General features: G+C 44.1%; 1 protein-coding gene across 1 annotated transcript in view; it reads left to right on the top strand.

The window, feature by feature from the left end:
- LOC143502762 (phospholipid-transporting ATPase ABCA1) overlaps positions 1–20,000 on the top strand; it is a 139,936-nt gene that overhangs the window by 14,701 nt on the left and 105,235 nt on the right. The window contains exons 3-7 of the mRNA XM_076995442.1: positions 13,085–13,178; positions 13,407–13,548; positions 14,206–14,333; positions 16,386–16,513; positions 17,440–17,637. Coding sequence (XP_076851557.1) covers positions 13,085–13,178; positions 13,407–13,548; positions 14,206–14,333; positions 16,386–16,513; positions 17,440–17,637 — 690 coding nt within the window. The remainder of the gene's footprint in view (positions 1–13,084; positions 13,179–13,406; positions 13,549–14,205; positions 14,334–16,385; positions 16,514–17,439; positions 17,638–20,000) is intronic.

Here is a 20,000-nt window from a genome sequence, read left to right as displayed (position 1 = left end):
AGAGAGAGAGAGAGAGAGAGAGAGAGAGAGAGAGAGAGAGAGGGAGCAAGAGAGCAGATTGAATCTCTCCAGACAGTAACAGTGTCACCTTTCTCCACACTCCTCTCATACGCTACTGCACAATCCTCTCAGTGCCATTAAACTAATTCCATAGTGTTAACGTTCTGGGGTACAGGGGTTAATTTACGCTCTAATTAACAGCATGAAAGAATGTTCTGTTTCCTGGTGGCAAAGCTCTAAATAATTCGGCCTCTCCTGCTCCTCCTCTCTGAGTAGACACCACCCTGCACCTCCTCTCTGAGCAGACACCACCCTCCCCCTCCTCTCTGAGCAGACACCACACTGCGGTCCGTGGCTCTGTCCTCAGAGAGCGTGGGACTGTTTGCTCACAGCAGACACGTGAAGCAGCCTGGGACTGTGTTGGGCTGCTGGGGTGGGTGGGGGTGGATCCTGGGTTTGGGCGGAGCTTTCACCTCCCTGCTGGGTGGGTGGGGGTGGATCCTGGGTTTGGGAGGAGCTTTTACCTCCTTGCTGGGCCAGTGTAATCTCTGAGTGGGGTGAACAGAAAGACCCACCGTGATCACAGGGAACCTCTGACTCTCAGAACTCTGCAGGGAGAGATGGAGAGAGAGTGAGAGATGGAGAGAGAGGGAGAGACAGAGGGAGAGGGAGAGATGGAGTAACCTGAGGGGCAAGTTAAGGACAGAGAATGAAAGGAAGAACTAGAAACTGAACAAACTCACACTTTAACACGTTCCTGTGTTATACGGGCTGTGTTATATATGCTGTGTTATACGTGCTGTGTTATACGGGCTGTGTTATACGGGCTGTGTTATACAGGCTGTGTTATACAGGATGTACTATACTGGCTTTGTTATTCAGGCTATTATAAAGCATTTATACTTTTCAGCTAGGGTTAGAGGCCAGATTAAACTCCCCATCTGTACTGAGCATGTTGAGCTGATTCCCCTCTCATTATTCTCTCTCTCTCTCTCTCTCTCCCTCTCTCCCTCTCCCTCCTCCTCCTCCTCCTCTTACTGGCTCCCCTGTCCCTCACCTGGCCTGGTGGAGCTCTAATAATGTATACTTCTACACAGCAGGTTTTATGTGATAATGGTTACTGATGCTGGCAGCAGTCTCCAAGACAAATGGTGTGTGTGTGTGTGAGTGTACCATAACATGTAGCTTGTGTGTGTACCATAACACAGCTCCTTTATGTGTGCGTTTATGTTTTGACTAAGCTATTAGGTGGTGATTTGCACCAGTGAGTGCCTTCTGTCTCCATCTGTCTCTATGAGATGTATCCCCCAAGTCTGAGACAGCACTCTGGCTAACTGCAGAAACAGCTAGGCTGTGTTAGCCTTCCAGAGCTAAACTGACATGTATATCTCAGTAGTATCTCACAAGGGACAGTTGAGATCTATGGGAAATGTAGGCTGTTGTCACGTCTCCGCTGTTGTATGCAGAGCATAGGTTGCTTTGTGGGTAGTGAAGTCCATTGAACATGAAGTCTTGACAGGTGTATGAGAAATACAGACTGTGATTTGGAAAGCACAGAATCTTTTGGAAATATCTGTAGATTAATGTACAAGAACGGTAGAGTTTCATACAGAAGATGTGTATCATGGTGTTGATGGTGTTTTGATGGTGTTGTTTTACATAAAGGAGCTGTATGTTATAGTGTTGATACAGGAGCTGTATGTTATGGTGTTGGTACAGGAGCTGTACGTTATGGTGTTGATACAGGAGCTGTACGTTATGGTGTTGATACAGGAGCTGTCTGTTATGGTGTTGATACAGGAGCTGTATGTTATGGTGTTACAGGAGCTGTATGTTATGAGGTTGATACAGGGGCTGGGGGATATTCCAAGAAGCGGGTTAAGCGAGAAAACCGGGTAAGTTAACTCAGAGTTCACGGAAACTCAAGGTTTTCCGTTCCAGAAACCGAGCTTAGAGAGAACCTGAGTCAGTTACTATAGCAACTTATGCTCTGAAGCTAACCTGCTCGCTGGCAGGTTAACTTAGACCTGAACCAGAGTTACAAACACGTCATCATGACGTGTCCTTTCCTCGAGGATCATGTGGATATTGAAGCTCAGTTTATTCGCTGAGTTCTTGGTCGGGAACGCCTTATAAAACCCCGAATAGACATAGGCCTACTATCATTTTCGGATTATTTTAAAATTAACGTTATGGTTTTTCAGCACAATCCATTACTTACATCAATAACATTATTAAGCGTCACATTTCAAATATTACACATTGCGGATCAGCCCTAAATTCTCTCCAGATTGTTATACATCGCTCTTCGTTTTTTTGCTAGTAGAAGTTTTCTTTATAGTGTAAGAGATGCGGAACCTGTCAGCAAAGCTACTGTATGTCGGTCTGTAAGTATGTTTGGCATTAAATGACTAGTACCCAGTTTTGTGGTGTTTCCTGGGCATAAGCCAGTTATGGACATCAAAGAGGAATTCCACAGCATCGTTGGTTTGTCTTTAATTCACACAGACAATAAAGAAATTAAGCAAAGGAGAAGCAATATATAACAAACTTCATTCCATTTACATTTTAAGGATTTCCTAGAGTGATTGGCTGCATTGATGGAACCTACATACATGGGCGTGGTAGTGGGGGGAAAGTGGACCTGGCTACCCAGTGCCTGAGTAGGGAGAGGGGCCCACTTTGCTCATGTGCCTAATTTTCTGGCATTTATAGGGGCCCACTGACATTAAGAGTGTACAAGGCCCAGAATTAACTGATACTCCCCTGCCTACATATGCTACCTATTACAGCACCATTAGAACATGAAGGCGATTACATAAACAGAAAATCCATCCATATAATTAATTTACAGGTACTAACCTTTATAATCCTTAATGAATAATGTACTTATCTTTAATGGTACACTGTAAAAAAAAAGTTTGTTGAATTTACGGTAATAAACTATAAAATAGCAACAGTAAAAGATCATAAAGTAGAAAACAGTATATCACTGTAACAGATGCAATATTTTACTTAAAACTTTTTTACAGTCATAATATGTAGAAAGCACACATTTTTATGTTAATTTCAATATTTTAGGTAAAATATATTGGAAAATTCCGTAATGTAGTAAACAAGGAATAAAAAAAAAATTCAGTCTAAATTACAGATTTTGCTGATGAGTAGCCTACATTTCAATTTACAGTGAAAACCATTCATCAATCAGCAAAATCGCACCTTGATTTCTACAGAAAGAAAATGCTAAAAATATGGCCAGTGCTGAAAGGTAAAGCATGTTGAAATATAGGACAATGTACTGCCATTTTAGAAATTGTCTTTGTAAATATGGGTCAAATATTTATACATATAAGGAATACTGTGTTTTCTGGAACATAAGGTGCACTTAAAAGTTTTCGATATTCAAGTCTTGCGCTATCATTGCTGCTTTCAGTCGAATGGTGACTGTAGAGACGCTTCTCCCGCTGTTATTTACTCAATTACGTTTTACGTAATGTTCTCTGGTTAGTTTATCGCTGCCAGCGTTTAGGGATGTCCCGATCCAGCTTTTTGAACTTCCGATACCGATATTTATTTGCACTTCCGATCCGATACCGATATCGGCCTATCCGAGCATGTATTAAAGTTTAAAGTTATTTAGCCAACTTACTTTGTTGTCAAACTCATGTTGAAAAGCGTTTTACTCTTGATAACAAGTAGCCAGCTGAATTAGGTGTGTTTGAATAATACACAATGGTTGGTAAGGAGAAACTGACCTGTTTATTTAGCAATTAATAAACTCAAAATAGACAAAATATTAAATAACAAACAGAAATAGCATCAGTAAACCAAGGATTAAAAAGCCACAAGTGCAAATAATATTGTAAATTATATAAAAAAAAACACACAACCTGAGTGGAAAATAGTCTATTATTAACATTAACATTAACATCCATCAGTGCTCTTGAACAAGTGTAAACCAAAGCTTAAAAAAAAATCCGTGCACATATCGTAAACTAAAAGCAAAATGCCTTCTACTCCACACTTTGCTGCTCCATCCCCATCTATACACTCCCTTCAATTCAAACGTTTCTGCCAGTGTTAGTTGTGTAGGACCTTTCTTTTTGTCTTCGGTTTTCATTAGAAACTCGTCATGTTGTTTATGGTGGTATTTCGCTAAATGCTTGATTAGATTGGTGGTATTAAAAGTTCTTACAGCTTTACCACAACGCTTGACTTTACTGTGGCATATGTTGCACTCTACCTCTTCGTCTTTGTCATCCTTTAAGGTAAAATAATCCCACACAACTGACCGATAACTTCAAATTTACACGGCGGTCCAAGATGCCACGGAGCTAAATTGGGGCAGAAACTACGCTCGTGTGCTGAAGGTGTGCAGGAAAATGCGGACCGGATTTTACTCTCACTAGAAAAAACTGGAATGGATTATCTAAATGGGTGCGCAGGAAAACCGGGATCGGACTTAAAAAACTGGATCGGGAGTCTGGATCGGCATTTTCTCGTGTCTGCCGATCCGATACCGATACGCATTTTTTGCTAATATCGGCGGCCGATCCGATCCAAATATCGGATCGGGACAACCCTAGTACACATTACGTATCTGTGTCAGGGACAGTTTTTTGAATTCAGTGCACATACAAGGCGCACTGCTAATTTTTGAGAAAATTTAAGGCTTTTCTGCTTAAAGTCTGTAAAATTGTGTAGCGTCGGTCCACTGGGGGCGGCCCATGAGCCCCCGCGGCTCCGTTATTGATACACGTTATGTGTAAGTGTTGACATGCTGTTGTTGATTATGTATTTGATTATATGTTTTGTTAGTTTAAGTCTCCCTGTATTAGTTTATGTAGTTGTACATTGTCTGAGTCTACCTACCGTGTTTGTGTAATGTTACAGTGCTAATGACCTGCCCTCATGTTTCACCTATTGTGTTTAATACGCGTGATTACGGCTTCATGCATGATTACGTTGCTAAGGCAAAATAGAAGTGCCCTGTTGCCTTAAAATGTGTCAACCAATGATCTATATTATAGATAATAATATAGATCATTGGTGGCAACAACTGGGAGGCCCTAGTGATGGCGGCCTGCCAGTAATTTACTGTGAAGTTGGACTTTATTATTTTACAGTATTTGATTGTAATGGTTGTAATGTGTTCATCATAGAGATAAACAGTAAAACAGTTGTTTTTTAAATTATTCACCATAAATAGGTTTATTTAAAAAAGTTATTAATTTTATAGTGTATTATTGTAAGCTGTAAAGTCATTTTCCGTAAAAAGAACAGTTCTAAATGATGAAATTTACGGTTGTCAAAAAAGATACCGTAGTGTTTTTTACATTGTCACTGTTTTTTTTACGGTAAAGTTCTGGCAACCACAGCTGCCAGTCTTTTACCGTAAATTTGACGGATTTTTTTTTTACAGTGTAACAAAAATAACGTAGCTATTGTAACTGACCGTTCTCCCCATCAAAATCATAAGTGATGCCTCCCACCTCATCACAAATGTTGTAGCCAGATGGCCAGGATCCATGTATGATTCCACACTGTACAACAAATCTGAACAGAGTAGGCCTGTGGTAGTTTTGCTAGTTGTTCACATGCAGTGTAATAGTTAAATCAGTGGTTCCCAAACGTTTTCTGCCGTGCCCCCCTTCAGTAGATAAAAATATTTTTGCGCCCCCCCCCTACACACACCCCCCATATTGACACATGTGCACATGTTTTAAGCCTCGTTTATACTTGACGTGTCGCAAGGGTCCACGCGGCGAAAATGACGTAATCGCGGTGGCTCCGTACGTGCGCAAGGCCTCGCGCGCTGTCGAATTTTGTAACTTCACGCGCCGCGCCTCAGCGCAATGAACAAAGTCATGTTTGCAGGGTTCATACACCTTTATAAGGTGGAATTAAAACACTTGTACGTCACTTTCAAGGTCCATTTCAATATTTCCCAGCACGTTAAACTTAATTAAGTTAAATATTTATACATATACTCGAAATGATTCGAAATAATTCGCTTTTTAATCACATTATTTAATGGATATTTATTTTCAAAATGCCCAATCTTAACGTCTTCACGTTCTCTCATGTTTCGTCTTGGAATTACAAGAGGCTCGTGTTTGTTAACGTAATACAAGAGAACTGTTCAGTCAGACAGATATTTGTTGTGAAACGAAGTAGTTACAATTTCAAGCATTTTCAAGTACTTTAGCTTAAATTCCAGCACTTTTCAAACCTGAAACACAAAGCAACATTAAAATTCGTCAGGTAAATGTTCCTTCCCCTGTTGTTGAGGGGTGTTTCTTTATATATCCACATATCGTTTCGGACAACACTGCAAAGAATGTGACTAGTATAAACGCCTCCACCATTCGCGCAGATTCATAGATGTATATTTCTATCTATATAGATCTATGTATATATATAGTGTGTGTGTATATATATTTATTTATTTTGATGCCTGGTGTAGCGTCAGGTAAAAATGTTCTTTCACTGGTTTTGCAGGGGTTTTTTATTCTCCACTGCCACCTATCGCCACCTATCATTTCGGAGAACACTGCAGTGAAGCTCGCGCAAGTATAAACACCTCCACCGTTCGTGCAGGGTCGCGCGAGGTGGGCGGAGTCACGCGCTACGGTCACTCGCGAAAGTATAAACCAGGCATTCCAAGCTCCGCGCCTCCCCTGCAATAGCTCCGCGCCCCACCTGCCTGTCCTATACCTTATGACTCCCTATTCAGATCCTGCACCTGGACCACAGTCCTGCTCCAATCAGGCCCACAGCAAAACCAGGGCAAGAATTGAAATGACCCTAGGAATCCTCGAGGCCAGGTTCCAGTGCCTGAAGGGGCTCAGAGTAACCCCTGATAGAGCTTGCCACATAATAATGGCATATGTGGTATTACACAACATTGTAACCATACAGGAAGAGCGACAACCTACCATCTCTGACATGCCCACAGACGAGGAACCTTACATGCATGTGGGTGACAACAGAGATGGTGGAGTTGTCAGAGACTCTATCTGCAATCACTGCTTTCCACATTAAATCATGCACACCACTCACCCCACCATCCACCCTGTAACCTTTTAATATACATTACAGTCAAATTCACTGTTATGTTTCTTTATTTCATTTACTTCCTGTAAATAAATATATTTTAGAATATATTTTAAGAATAAGATATAGTTATGTACAGCCATACCACTTTGTAGTATATTCTTATACTTAATTTTTATCTGATGCCATGTGTGTTTCACACCACTCAGATTAGACCTGGAATTAGTAAGTGTTCAATTAAAAATATATTTAAAAACTCAATACAGTATTATAAATGTGGAGAATATAATAATATAATCGCGCCCTTCTGCTAAATATAAAAATATAATTTTCACTCACACATTAACTCTGTTGGCAATTTTTTGACATGCTGACTGCCTTTCTCTAGCAGTTACCGCAGTATTACATTTACGTTTAATAATAAATATTCTGCATATGCAGTCATTAATACTTCAAGCTACAGTGGTGTGAAATACGATGCTCGGCTGATTTTCGCGTTTAAGTCCATGATAAATCCTATTTATCTGCGTTCCACTAAGAATGCCTTTTATAGTTACGAGATAAGACAACTCAGAGTTCAGGGTTAAGTTTAGAGTTTGTTAAACCCTGCTTTCTGGAATACCCCCCTGTATGTTATGGTGTTGATACAGGAGCTGTATGTTATGGTGTTGATACAGGAGCTGTATGTTATGGTGTTGATACAGGAGCTATCTGTTATGGTGTTGATACAGGAGCTGTATGTTATGGTGTTGATACAGGAGCTGTCTGTTATGGTGTTGATACAGGAGATGTGTGTTATGGTGTTGATACAGGAGATGTGTGTTATGGTGTTGATACAAGAGCTGTATGTTATGGTGTTGTTTACATACAGGAGCTGTATGCTATGGTGTTGATACAGGAGCTGTATGTTATGGTGTTGGAGACAGTAGCATGTTTTGTTTGTTTTGGAAGAGTGTTGGTTGTGATATCTTTAGTGGAGGTGAGATAGACATGTATTGTGTTACAGAAGCCATCACATCACTCACAGAACTGGTAATACACACAACACAATATTCTATCATCACAGCAATGCTGCAAGTCTCCAACAACTGAGTAGTATATTAGTGTATCTTCAGGTATAGGCTATGTGAGTAGTGCTGTAATCTATAAGGGTAGTGGTGTAGGCTATAGGGTAGTGGTGTAGGGTATAGGGTAGTGATGTAGGGTATAGTGGTAGTGATGTAAGGTATAGGAGTATTGGTGTATTCTATGGGGTAGTGGTGTAGGTTATAGTGATGTAGGATTTAGGGGTAGTGGTATTGGTATAGGCCATGGGGTAGTGGTGAAGGGTAAAGGGGTAGTGGTGTAGAATATAGTGGTAGTGCTGTAGGCTATGGGGTAGTGGTGAAGGCTATAGTGATAGTGGTGTAGGGTATAAGGGTAGTGGTTTAGGCTACATGGGTAGTGGTGTAGAGTATAGGGGTAGTGCTGTAGGCCATGGGGTAGTGGTGAAGGCTATAGTGGTAGAGGTGTAGGCTATGGGGTAGTGGTGTAGGTTATAATGATGTAGGATATAGGGGTAGTGGTGTTGGTATAGGCTAAGGGGATGTAGGCCATGGGGTAGTGGTGTAGGGTATAGGGGTAGTGGTGTAGAATATAGGGGTAGTGCTGTAAGCCATGGGGTAGTGGCGAAGGCTATAGTGGTAGAGGTGTAGGGGTAGTGGTGTAGAATATAGTGGTAGTGCTGTAGGCTATGGGGTAGTGGTGAAGGCTATAGTGGTAGAGGTGTAGGGTGTAGGGGTAGTGGTGTAGAATATAGTGGTAGTGCTGTAGGCTATGGGGTAGTGGTGTAGGTTATAGTGGTGTAGGATATAGGGGTAGTGGTGTTGGTAGGCTTTGGGTCTGTCTAGGTCAGTCTATGGCTCAAGCTGTCACGTGCTAGCAGGTGGTATAACATTACACTGTGTTTGCTGTGTATGGGGGTGTTTTTATATACTTCTATTCACCGTATTTCGCCACGCCCACTTTCAAGTGTGTGTTTCTTCCACCTTTGTGTTAGAACTTCCGGTCAGCTATTTTTGCATTTTAATGATTTTTTAAATAAAATATGCATTCTTGTCTATTTACTTCTTTACTTAATTACTTAAAATTACAAAATGAATGCAAGGAAAAGATGTGGCCACTGATTATAAAAGTTACTTATCTGATAGCCTCACAAGCACCCAACGCGTTTGCTTAATCGGAGCTTCATAACCGAGCCATTTCTCGGGATAAGGATGATCTGGTGTTGGTTTCCCCTCCACAAAATGATAAGAGCAGACGTATGGACGTTTGGGTGGATGTTTTAAATTTAGCGCCTTCAGCCTTAGACGCAGGTCCTCTTCTTTGGAAGGCGGTGGATATAAGTTATAAGGTGCCCCGCAACACTCAGATCTTTTCGAGCTGTGTTCGTAACACTGTTGGTCAAGCACTGCTACATCTTCGTGCTGCACGGTTTGTTTACAAGCCCAGCGAGTAGCTAATACTTTAAAAACCGGCGTAGTGGAAAACTGGAGACTAGCGGTATGAAGTATCTGTGATATTGTGATTCTGCTTTGAGTCTCGTTGGTGAAACGCGGTTCTTCTGTCACACATTTGGAATAAACCACATACTAGGTTCAGCAAAGGCACCGCACATGACTGAGGGAGGTTTAAAAACTACTGACACTGTCTGTTATTTTCTTCCTAAAAGTGAGCGCAGGTCAGTGGCGTTGTAACGAGTGTTGATAACGGAGTTTATCCACTTTTTACCTAGAAAACAACAGTTGTGTACATAACAGAGCTCGTAGTGTGCTCCAAACGTGACAAAGTCCTGAAGCATATCACGACTTATGTTTATGTCGAAGTTTGTGCCTGTTTTTTAACTTAATACTTAATTTGTGTCCATTTTACATCCCCCGCTAATAATTTACACTCGCCATCCCCCCTCTTGTGGCTCTTGGTCTCTGACGGGTTGGCCACCTCTGCTCTAACTGAACATATTATGCTAGTCATTTTGTGTTTTTGTCGTTTTGCTTGTAATCGGTATCAGCGTATTCGTAGCACCGGAAGTTCCAACACAAAGTCAACCAAGATGGCCCTGCCCAGCGTTGTCATGGAAAATAGCGTGAATAACTTAAAAATGTCCTATGGCAATTCTTGTCAAAGGATTAATTTGCGTTGCCAAGGTAATCAGGGCAGGTCTGCTTGCAGGTCTGTTTTATGGGGCGACAGGCTCATACGCAAACCTCCTGATTGTGGCAATAACATGCAGGTGTTCTTCAGCATGGGAGCTGCACATATTTTATGCTCTGCGTTGTCTTCTCAAAGGATTATGGGTATCTGATCATTAAGGGTTCCATGATGTAATGCTTTTTTAAGGCCGTGCTCTCTCTCTTAATGACAGCACTGAAGTCTTGTCTTTTAGTTCTCTCTCTCTCTCTCTCTCTCTCTCTCTCTCTCTCTCTCTCTCTCTTCTGGGTTCCGTATTGCCATGTTCTGTTATTTCCTCTCATCTATTCCCCTCTCGCTGTGTTGAGGGATTTTCTGAAGTCTCTTCAGGCAGGCTGGGGATGGATGGATTAGGAAGGAGAGGGGAACAGAGGAGGCATGAAAGGAAGGAGATTTCCTGAACAGATGACCAAAAAGAGACGACGCCTCTCAGCGTCCCACAACTCCATTACCCAATCGCTTTACAAGCCTGGAGATTGAGCTACGTGAGATTTGGCAAAGCGAGTTATCTCTCCATTCATCCCACTACATCTGCTGACTTGTCAATCAGCTAACCATCATTCACTTAAAGACTCAGAGATCTGAGGTGTCTGTCTGTGGGTCCTGAGGTGTCTGTCTGTGGGTCCTGAGGTGTCTGTCTGTAGTGGAACCAACAGGTCTTTATGCCTTTTGTGTGATGAATCTCATGTCCTGAACTGGGCTGAATAATAACAGACTCTAGATGATGAAATACAGCATAATACAGAAATACAGTATAACGTGTTCTTGGTATGTTCTTAAATTCTCACTATACAGCTATACCGCATATATACTACAGCCATACTACAGCTATACCGCATATATACTACAGCTATACCGCATATATACTACAGCTATACTACAGCTATACCGCATATATTCTACAGCTATACCACATATATACTACAGCTATACCGCATATATGCTACAATATTACTACATATATACTACAGCTATACCGCATATATACTACAGCTATACCGCATATATATTTCAGCTATACCGCATATATACTACAGCTATACAGTATATATTGTACAGCTATACAGTATATATGTAACGCTGCTCGCGCAGCGGAGCGAGTGGACGGACACAATTGCTGAGATGAGCGAGATTTAATAAAGGGAATACCAAAATCAGGGTCGAGTAGAAATGCATGGGTCAAGTCCAAAAGGGAGTCAGAACATGAAACACTGAGCGACATACTGAACACTAGGAACTGAAACACGGGAAAACGCAGAACGACTGAAACAACAGAATACACAGGGCAACTGGGCAGCAAACGGGGAGTACTCACGAGACAGGATAAACAACGCACAAACCAATAGATAGACAAAACCACGGATAACTAGACTGGGGAAATACTGGGACTTATATACAATGAAACTAAACTAGGGACAGGTGACGGCAATGACACGGGGGCGTGGTAACAAACAAGGAATCACGGAGACAAACGAGCAGGGCGGGATAAACAGGCAAGGAGCACAGACAAGAGGGAACCCGGAGTGACAGCTAAGGGAGGGGGCGAGGCCATACGTGACAATATATTGTACAGCTATACTGCATATATACTACAGTTATACCGCGCATATATATATATATATATATATATATATATATATTTGCGGTGTATATATACTACATGCGGTATATATACTACAGATATATATATACTACAGATATACCACATACATACTACAGATATACTGCATATATACACTTCCTGCCTTGGTGTGTGTTGGTGCACTTGGCTTCTGATTTGGATACAGTGAATAGAGGTTGTTTTTCATACTGTACATAAGTCAGTAGCACAAATCCTGAGTGTGCTTCTGTGTTGTCCTGGAGCTCAATGTATTATGCATCTGAAATATTTTTAGTCATCCCACGCACACATCACTTTATGTTCGTTTAAAGAAAATGAACTTTAAATGAGTTTAGTAACACAGTGATGTAATCTGGACATTTTAAAACTAAACTGTTTAGCTGTGCTGGGAAATGAAGTCGTGTTTAACCAAATATGGCATCACCTCTGCATGACCTCACCATGGGTCACAGATATAGTGCAGGAAAATGGCTGAGCTTCTAGTGGGAGCCAATGAGATCGGCTGTTATCCAGGGCTTGTGCGCATGGTGGGAGCCAATGAGATCAGCCTCTGAAAGTTTTGATCCCTAGACCATAGTGACATACCTGTTTATGGGCCCAAATCCCAGCTAAAGTGCAGCTCTGACTGCCACTCTGTATATTTCCGAGGCCCCTTGGAGCATCTGAGTCCTGCTACCAAGGAGCTTATACAGCTGTAGAAGATCCAGGCAGTATCGCCCACCTCCGCCAAAGCAAATGAGAACATTACGCAGACGAACTGCAGTGCATCATAACACTCTCACATAACTCTTTTACAAAACAGGAGGTAAGTGTTGTTGTTGGAATCATGGGGAGATAATGTTGAACACGTGTGGCAGGAAACACGTCAAACATCAGCGTGCGTCCTTTACCAGCTAATTGGTAGAGGTGTCCTTGGTCTAGAATACGTTGGAGAAGCTGTGGAGGCAGCTTTGCGGGGGGTGAGGAGGGCCCCCAGTGCGGTGGATGTGGGGACAGCATGTACTGTGGTGGTCAGTTCCCATCTCACACTGCCTGTCCAGGGTGCTTCTGGCAATGTGTCGTCAATGGTGCTGTCTCTCAGGTGACATATGCTGACGTGCAACGACAAAAAGAGAAATATACCCTGCTAATCTGTCTGTCTGTCTATCTGTCTGTCTGTCTGTCTCTTACCTTTTACAGTTACGACTGGTAGTAGAGTTGATATGGCCTCTATTTCTGTTCATCATATTAGTATGGGTGAGATCCACAACCCAGCCTGTCTACAAAGGCCAGTGTAAGTACCACCCACATCTAATCATGCAAATGGTTAAAACTGTCATTAGCAAAGACCTTTTGATTCTCACAAATCTGTTAATAAACCAAAACAACATGGCTGATGTAAAAAACCAGATGGCTTTATTACTCGTGTGTTTTAAACAAAACACACACAGTGGATACACAGACACTAATTGCTAATTGCTAACTGCTTCCTAAAAGCTGTTTACCCCCTTTCCTCACACAGGCCACTATCCCAACAAGCCAATGCCCTCAGCGGGGGTGTTGCCGTGGTTACAGGGCATGGTATGCAACATCCAGAACCCGTGTGTCAGCCAGCCGACCCCCGGAGAAACACCCGGACAGGTCAACAACTTCAACCACTCCATGTGTGTAACACCATCTTCTCCTAAGAGCTGTTCCTAACATACAGACAGATCACTTCATTACAGTCATCATCTCTGTTTGAATTTTACATTAATTCTGAGTACAAAACTGAAAATGTCATAACACAGAAAAGCTTAATTTTTTTTAACGATGTACATTAATTAAATAACACTATTTCAAATGATGAAATGAAAAAAAGAGGCCAATAGACTAAATTAAACACAGCAATTCTTCATATTTTCTACAGCGCTACTCTAGTGACTTGGAGCTTATTAAAGTCATTAATCGTTTAACTTCCACAGAAGAGTGATCCTGTTGGCCTGCATTTGGTGTGACGGGGTCATGACAGGCTACAATGCTTCATCAGGACAGGCTATTATATTTCAACAGTACAAGCTATAATATTTCATCAGGACAGGCTATGTTTCAACAGGACAGGCTTCATCAGTATAGGATATAATTCTTTTCCAGGACAGGCTACAATGCTTCAACATGATAGGCAAGAGATTTGATAGGTTCAATACGTATGACTTTAGTTCAGTAAGACTATCTTTATCATACTGATTGATTGTTTGGTTCAGCTAATTTAAGACTTTTATTTTGTAATGTGTTGTGTTTGTTCATTAGTTCATCTCTTGATTTGCTGTCTTGTTGTTTAGTGTTGCGACAATCTTGATTGAGGTTCAGTCTCTCCTCACTGAGCCTGCCTTCCTCTCCAACATCAAGATGCTCTCTGGCGATATCAACCAATGGGCATCCATCCTTCAGAATTCCAATCCAGCCAATGGTAAGAAAGATTAATGCACATTCACTGTAGGAGACAGCATATGGTCATTTTAAATTAAGCCACATGATCTACAAGACCATATTTTCAATTTCAAACATGTGGCAATCCCCACATGAAGGAGTTCTTGCTTTATATGAAAATATAAACATTTTGGCCAAAGGCTTTGGTGACTCTCTCTGTGAAATTTGACTGACAGGCTTTTATTTATTAGTGCAAAGCACCCTATTTCCACCTTTCTTCAGTGAGTATGAGATGAGAGTTATAACCCCGCCCAGCACAGAGCAAGCCCTGCCCTGCAACTTGCAAGCCCCGCCCAGCACACAGCAAGCCCCGCCCTGCAATTTGCAAGCCCCGCCCAGCACACAGCAGCCGTTCAGCCTCATTTAGGGGGTCATTTTTGATCTGGAGTGGCAGACCGTTTATCCTTCTGTTCTGCTGTGTTCGTTGGGCTAATTTAGTCTGATGATATTCAGATTTCTCAGAGACCTCATTTGCAGATGGGCGGAAAAGGTCCTCACTGTTGGACTCTCGGTAAGCTCTTGAGGTGAATTTACATTTTTGAGGTCGTGATCTTGTAATTTACAAGATTAAATTCATCAGGAGATCTGAGGGAACAAAAATTAACGAGCAACAGCAGCAGAGATGCGGTGAAAGTGGGCGGGTCGGCGATTCTGCCAATGAGAGTGCACAGCTAGAGGGCGGTGACCAATCGGGGCATAGAGAGAGAGGTTATGCAGCTCCCTCAGATGGTTAAGGTATGAGGGGGTGGCTTCAGTCTCCCTACAAGCAGAGTTCAGATAGAGGCCAGTGTGTGTGTGTGTGTGTGTGTGTGTGTGTGAGAGAGAGAGAGAGAGAGAGATGCCACCCTTATGTTAATCCTAGCTGATGGAACTGTTCTCATGGTAATAGAGCTTGGAATATTATCTTCAGTAATGCAAACACTAATTACTGCACTATCAGTTGCAGTAGAGTCAGTGCGTGTCTCTCGTTATGACACGGATGCTCCTTCCTAATTAGTGGCTCAGCAGGTGGATGTTATTACTGCATCCAGATGACGTAGCCCCACTCTCCACCCTTCAACCACCCTGGCAGAGAAATCATTGATCTACACTGTCTGTTCAGGACCAATTCACTGGGACATACTGTTCATATTGGGAGAGGATACTTTAAATGAAATGCCTAATTTAGTTTCACGACAAGGTGTGTAATTGTAAATGTGTGTGTGTGTGTGTGTGTGTGTGTGTGGTGCACAAGCATGCATGCATGTTTGCATATCTGAGTGTGTGTGTAATGTGTTTCATTACAGGTGAATGACTCTTTAAATGACTAACATGTGTTTAATAAGCTTCAGTATCTCCCTCAGTGACCATCACAATATTATCACTCAGTTAACACACATGTACACACACACACACACACACACACACACACACACACACACACACACACACACACACACACACACACACACACACACACACACACACACACACACACACACACACACACACACACACACACACATATCTAATGCACACTTGTGATTCAATACACACTACTGGGACTCTAAAACGTTTATAAGCCAATAAGAGGCAAGCCCACCTGGTAAGAGTGTGTTAACCCTCAAACACAACTGAGAGTTTTTCATATAGGCAAGATTTGGTTAGCAACTAATTACCAGTTGTGAACTTGAGATCCCGGTGAACACGACACACATTGGTAGCTTCTCACTTCACTGTTGATTAAGTCTCGTTGTAACTGAGTGTCACATTGTGACTATTATGGCTGTGTTCTGTTCCTGAGATTCTGCACACAAGGGAAACGCATCAGACCTTCATAGATTCACCAAAGAAATGTTAAAAATAACAGCTAACTCACAACGGGAAATTGGTTTACATAAAACATTAAAAATGCATTTTCTCTTTTCTCTCTCTCTCTCTCTCTCTCTCTCTCTCTCTCTGTGCATGTGTGCTTGCATCTGTGTGTATTTGTGTGTGTGGGTGTGTGTGCATGCTCGTATGTGTTTGTGTGCATGTTGTGTGTGTGAGACAGGTCGGTCAGTTCCACTCGGCAGTGTGTTGAAGGATGGTGAGATGTTCTCAGAGTACCTGAGAAACAACCTGTCAGTGCCAAGCCAAACGGCCCAGAGACTGATGAGTGTGAGAGTTCGATTCAATCAGGTACATTCCCTACACGCATGTACACACATACACACACACACACACACACACACAACCCTAATGAAAAATCCAATTTGAGCGTAGGCAATACAAAACCAGACCCTGCACTCGTTTATCCAGATCAGACCGCTCTCAGCTGTGTTGCATCAACACCTACCCCATATCTGATGCTGATCCCAGATCAGTTTTCTCCTGTCGATGGTAATGAGGTGGAGTTGTGATTCAGTGCCCGGGTTCTGATGACCACACACTCTCCTCGTTGCCATGACACTCCCGGGTGGTGCATTGGGGCGGAGGCAAGAGGGCGTGCGGAAGGAAGATCTTTTAGGTGGAGAATGTCATCACTACACAGTGCCAGTGCAGTGGAGGGAGGCGTGTCGAGGTGGCTGATGGGACAGGAAGGGGCGGGGTTTCCAGCGCATGGTTAAAGGGGCTGCCTGCCTGTCACAGATAAATGAGACTGTCAGTAAGGCTGCGATGACCCTAACCTCACCTGTGCAGGGCAGCAGGTTAGCAGACGGCGGAGCTGTCTCCGTGCTGCAGTCCAGAGCGCGTGCAATCATCTCCTGATGTGTCATCCTTCTTCAGATGTTCCACAATGACTGTTTAAAGGGCAGCAAAATGTCAAAAGCCATTCAGTGTTTCTTATGACAAATTGATGTGTGACAGTTGAGATTAGAAGGTCATGACCTGTCTTTTTGAATCGACAGGTGTTTTAGTGTTCCATGTCAGGTGTGTATTTGCTCAGTACACAACAGACTTAATTGTGTGATTTTGTGATATATAAACTCACCCTGTGAGTCAGGGAGTTTTCTCAGGTGGGGCAATGTTCCAGAGTGTTTTGGAGTGTTCTGGAGTGTTTTGGAGTGTTCTGGGGTGTTTTAGAGTGTTCTGGAGTGTTTGGTCATTGCTGTGTTTCTGTGTAGTTACCTGCTCTCTCGGGTGAGACAGACCTGCACAGTGCCCTGTGTAGCTCCGCCTCTGTGGAGCGCTACCTGGAGTTTAACTCAACCAATCACAGACAGGAGTTCCAGAACATCACATGCTCCCTGACATCCAATGAACTTCAACAAACCACAGATGTCTTCAGGAAAAATCTGGACAACAGAAAAATGCTCTCTGGTGTGAGTAGATTGCCTCCTTTTACCCCACAGTACAGCACACACCAAAACATTCATCCTGATCTAATTCTTTCTGCACATACAAGGTAGTTTGCAAAGGTAACATAGAACTATTGTTACTGACCATGAGACATTTAATGTGAGACACAGGGAAGATTTTATGAAAAATTAAAAATATTTGTGCGTAAACTTAAATGCAAGTTTTCAGTGCATAAAATGACAGAAATATGATAAAACCCTCATGTTTATGGCTCAAAGACCCATCTGAGAAGAGTGGGTGTGGTCCTAATATTCCAATGAGCACACTTGATTGACAGCCCACAGTACCAGACTCAAAAACAGTGGGGATTATAATCAGTACAACCACACAAGTATGTGCTTTCTGAAGATGGTTCTTGAGAAGTTCAGGCAGGAGCCTCCTTCACACGTGCTGTTGGAAGATCATGGGTGTTTCATTCGTTTACTTGGTTGTTATAGTGTCAAGAGTCCTCAGGTATGACGCTACCCTCACGTACCTCTGAGGTTTTGAAGTCACTCCAGATAAAACATCTTCCATTCATGTAAAAATGTCAAAATGATACGACCGTACAGACAGTCCAGGTCCAGACGGCTTGGACGCAGCAGAACTGTACAGACTTCACTGCAAATGCTGGAGGAGCCCAGAGTCTTCATCAGACAGGACACGCCAGACAGGACACGCCAGACATGTCAGACAGGACACGCCAGACAGGACACGCCAGACATGTCAGACAGGACACGCCAGACAGGACACGGCAGACATGTCAGACAGGACACGGCAGACAGGACACGGCAGACAGGGCACGGCAGACATGTCAGACAGGACACGCCAGACAGGGCACGCCAGACACGCCACGTCAGACACTACAGACAGGACACGTCAGACACGTCAGACAGGACACGTCAGACACGTCAGACAGGACACGTCAGACAGGACACGTCAGACAGGACACGCCAGACAGGGCACTGCAGACACGCCAGACAGGGCACGCCAGACAGGGCACGCCAGACAGGGCACGTCAGACAGGACACGTCAGACAGGGCACGCCAGACATGTCAGACAGGACACGCCAGACAGGACACGCCAGACAGGGCACTGCAGACACGCCAGACAGGACACGCCAGACAGGGCACTGCAGACACGCCAGACAGGACACGCCAAACAGGGCACTGCAGACATGCCAAACAGGGCACTGCAGACACGCCAGACAGGGCACTGCAGACACGCCAGACAGGGCACGCCAGACAGGGCACGCCAGACAGGACACGCCAGACACGCCAGACAGGGCATGCCAGACAGGACACGCCAGACAGCACACGCCAGACAGGACACGTCAGACAGGGCACGTCAGACAGGGCACGTCAGACAGGGCACGTCAGACAGGACACGCCAGACACGCCAGACAGGGCACGCCAGACAGGGCACGCCAGACAGGACACGCCAGACACGCCAGACAGGGCACGCCAGACATGTCAGACAGGACACGCCAGACAGGAAACGCCACATAGGACACGCCAGACATGCCAGACAGGACACGCCAGACAGGACACGCCAGACAGGACAGACAGGACACGCCAGACAGGACACGCCAGACAGGGCACTGCAGACACGCCAGACAGGGCACCCCAGACAGGGCACGCCAGACAGGACACGCCAGACACGCCAGACAGGGCATGCCAGACAGGGCATGCCAGACAGGACACGCCAGACAGGGCACGCCAGACATGTCAGACAGGGCACGCCAGACAGGGCACGCCAGACATGTCAGACAGGACACGCCAGACAGGAAACGCCACATAGGACACGCCAGACATGCCAGACAGGACATGCCAGACAGGACACGCCAGACAGGACAGACAGGACACGCCAGACAGGACACGCCAGACATGTTAGACAGGACACGCCAGACAGGACACGCCAGACAGGACACGCCAGACAGGACACGCCAGACAGGGCACTGCAGACACGCCAGACAGGGCACCCCAGACAGGGCACGCCAGACAGGACACGCCAGACACGCCAGACAGGGCATGCCAGACAGGGCATGCCAGACAGGACACGCCAGACAGGGCACGCCAGACATGTCAGACAGGGCACGCCAGACAGGGCACGCCAGACATGTCAGACAGGGCACGCCAGACAGGAAACGCCACATAGGACACGCCAGACATGCCAGACAGGACATGCCAGACAGGACACGCCAGACAGGACAGACAGGACACGCCAGACAGGACACGCCAGACATGTTAGACAGGACACGCCAGACAGGACACGCCAGACAGGACACGCCAGACAGGACACGCCAGACATGTCAGACAGGACATGTCAGACGCGTCAGACAAGACAC

Source organism: Brachyhypopomus gauderio, unplaced genomic scaffold, assembly GCF_052324685.1.
Source record: "Brachyhypopomus gauderio isolate BG-103 unplaced genomic scaffold, BGAUD_0.2 sc207, whole genome shotgun sequence".
Lineage (NCBI taxonomy): Eukaryota > Metazoa > Chordata > Actinopteri > Gymnotiformes > Hypopomidae > Brachyhypopomus > Brachyhypopomus gauderio.
Note: the sequence above shows the minus strand (reverse complement) of the source record. Positions and strands in the feature narration are given on the sequence as shown.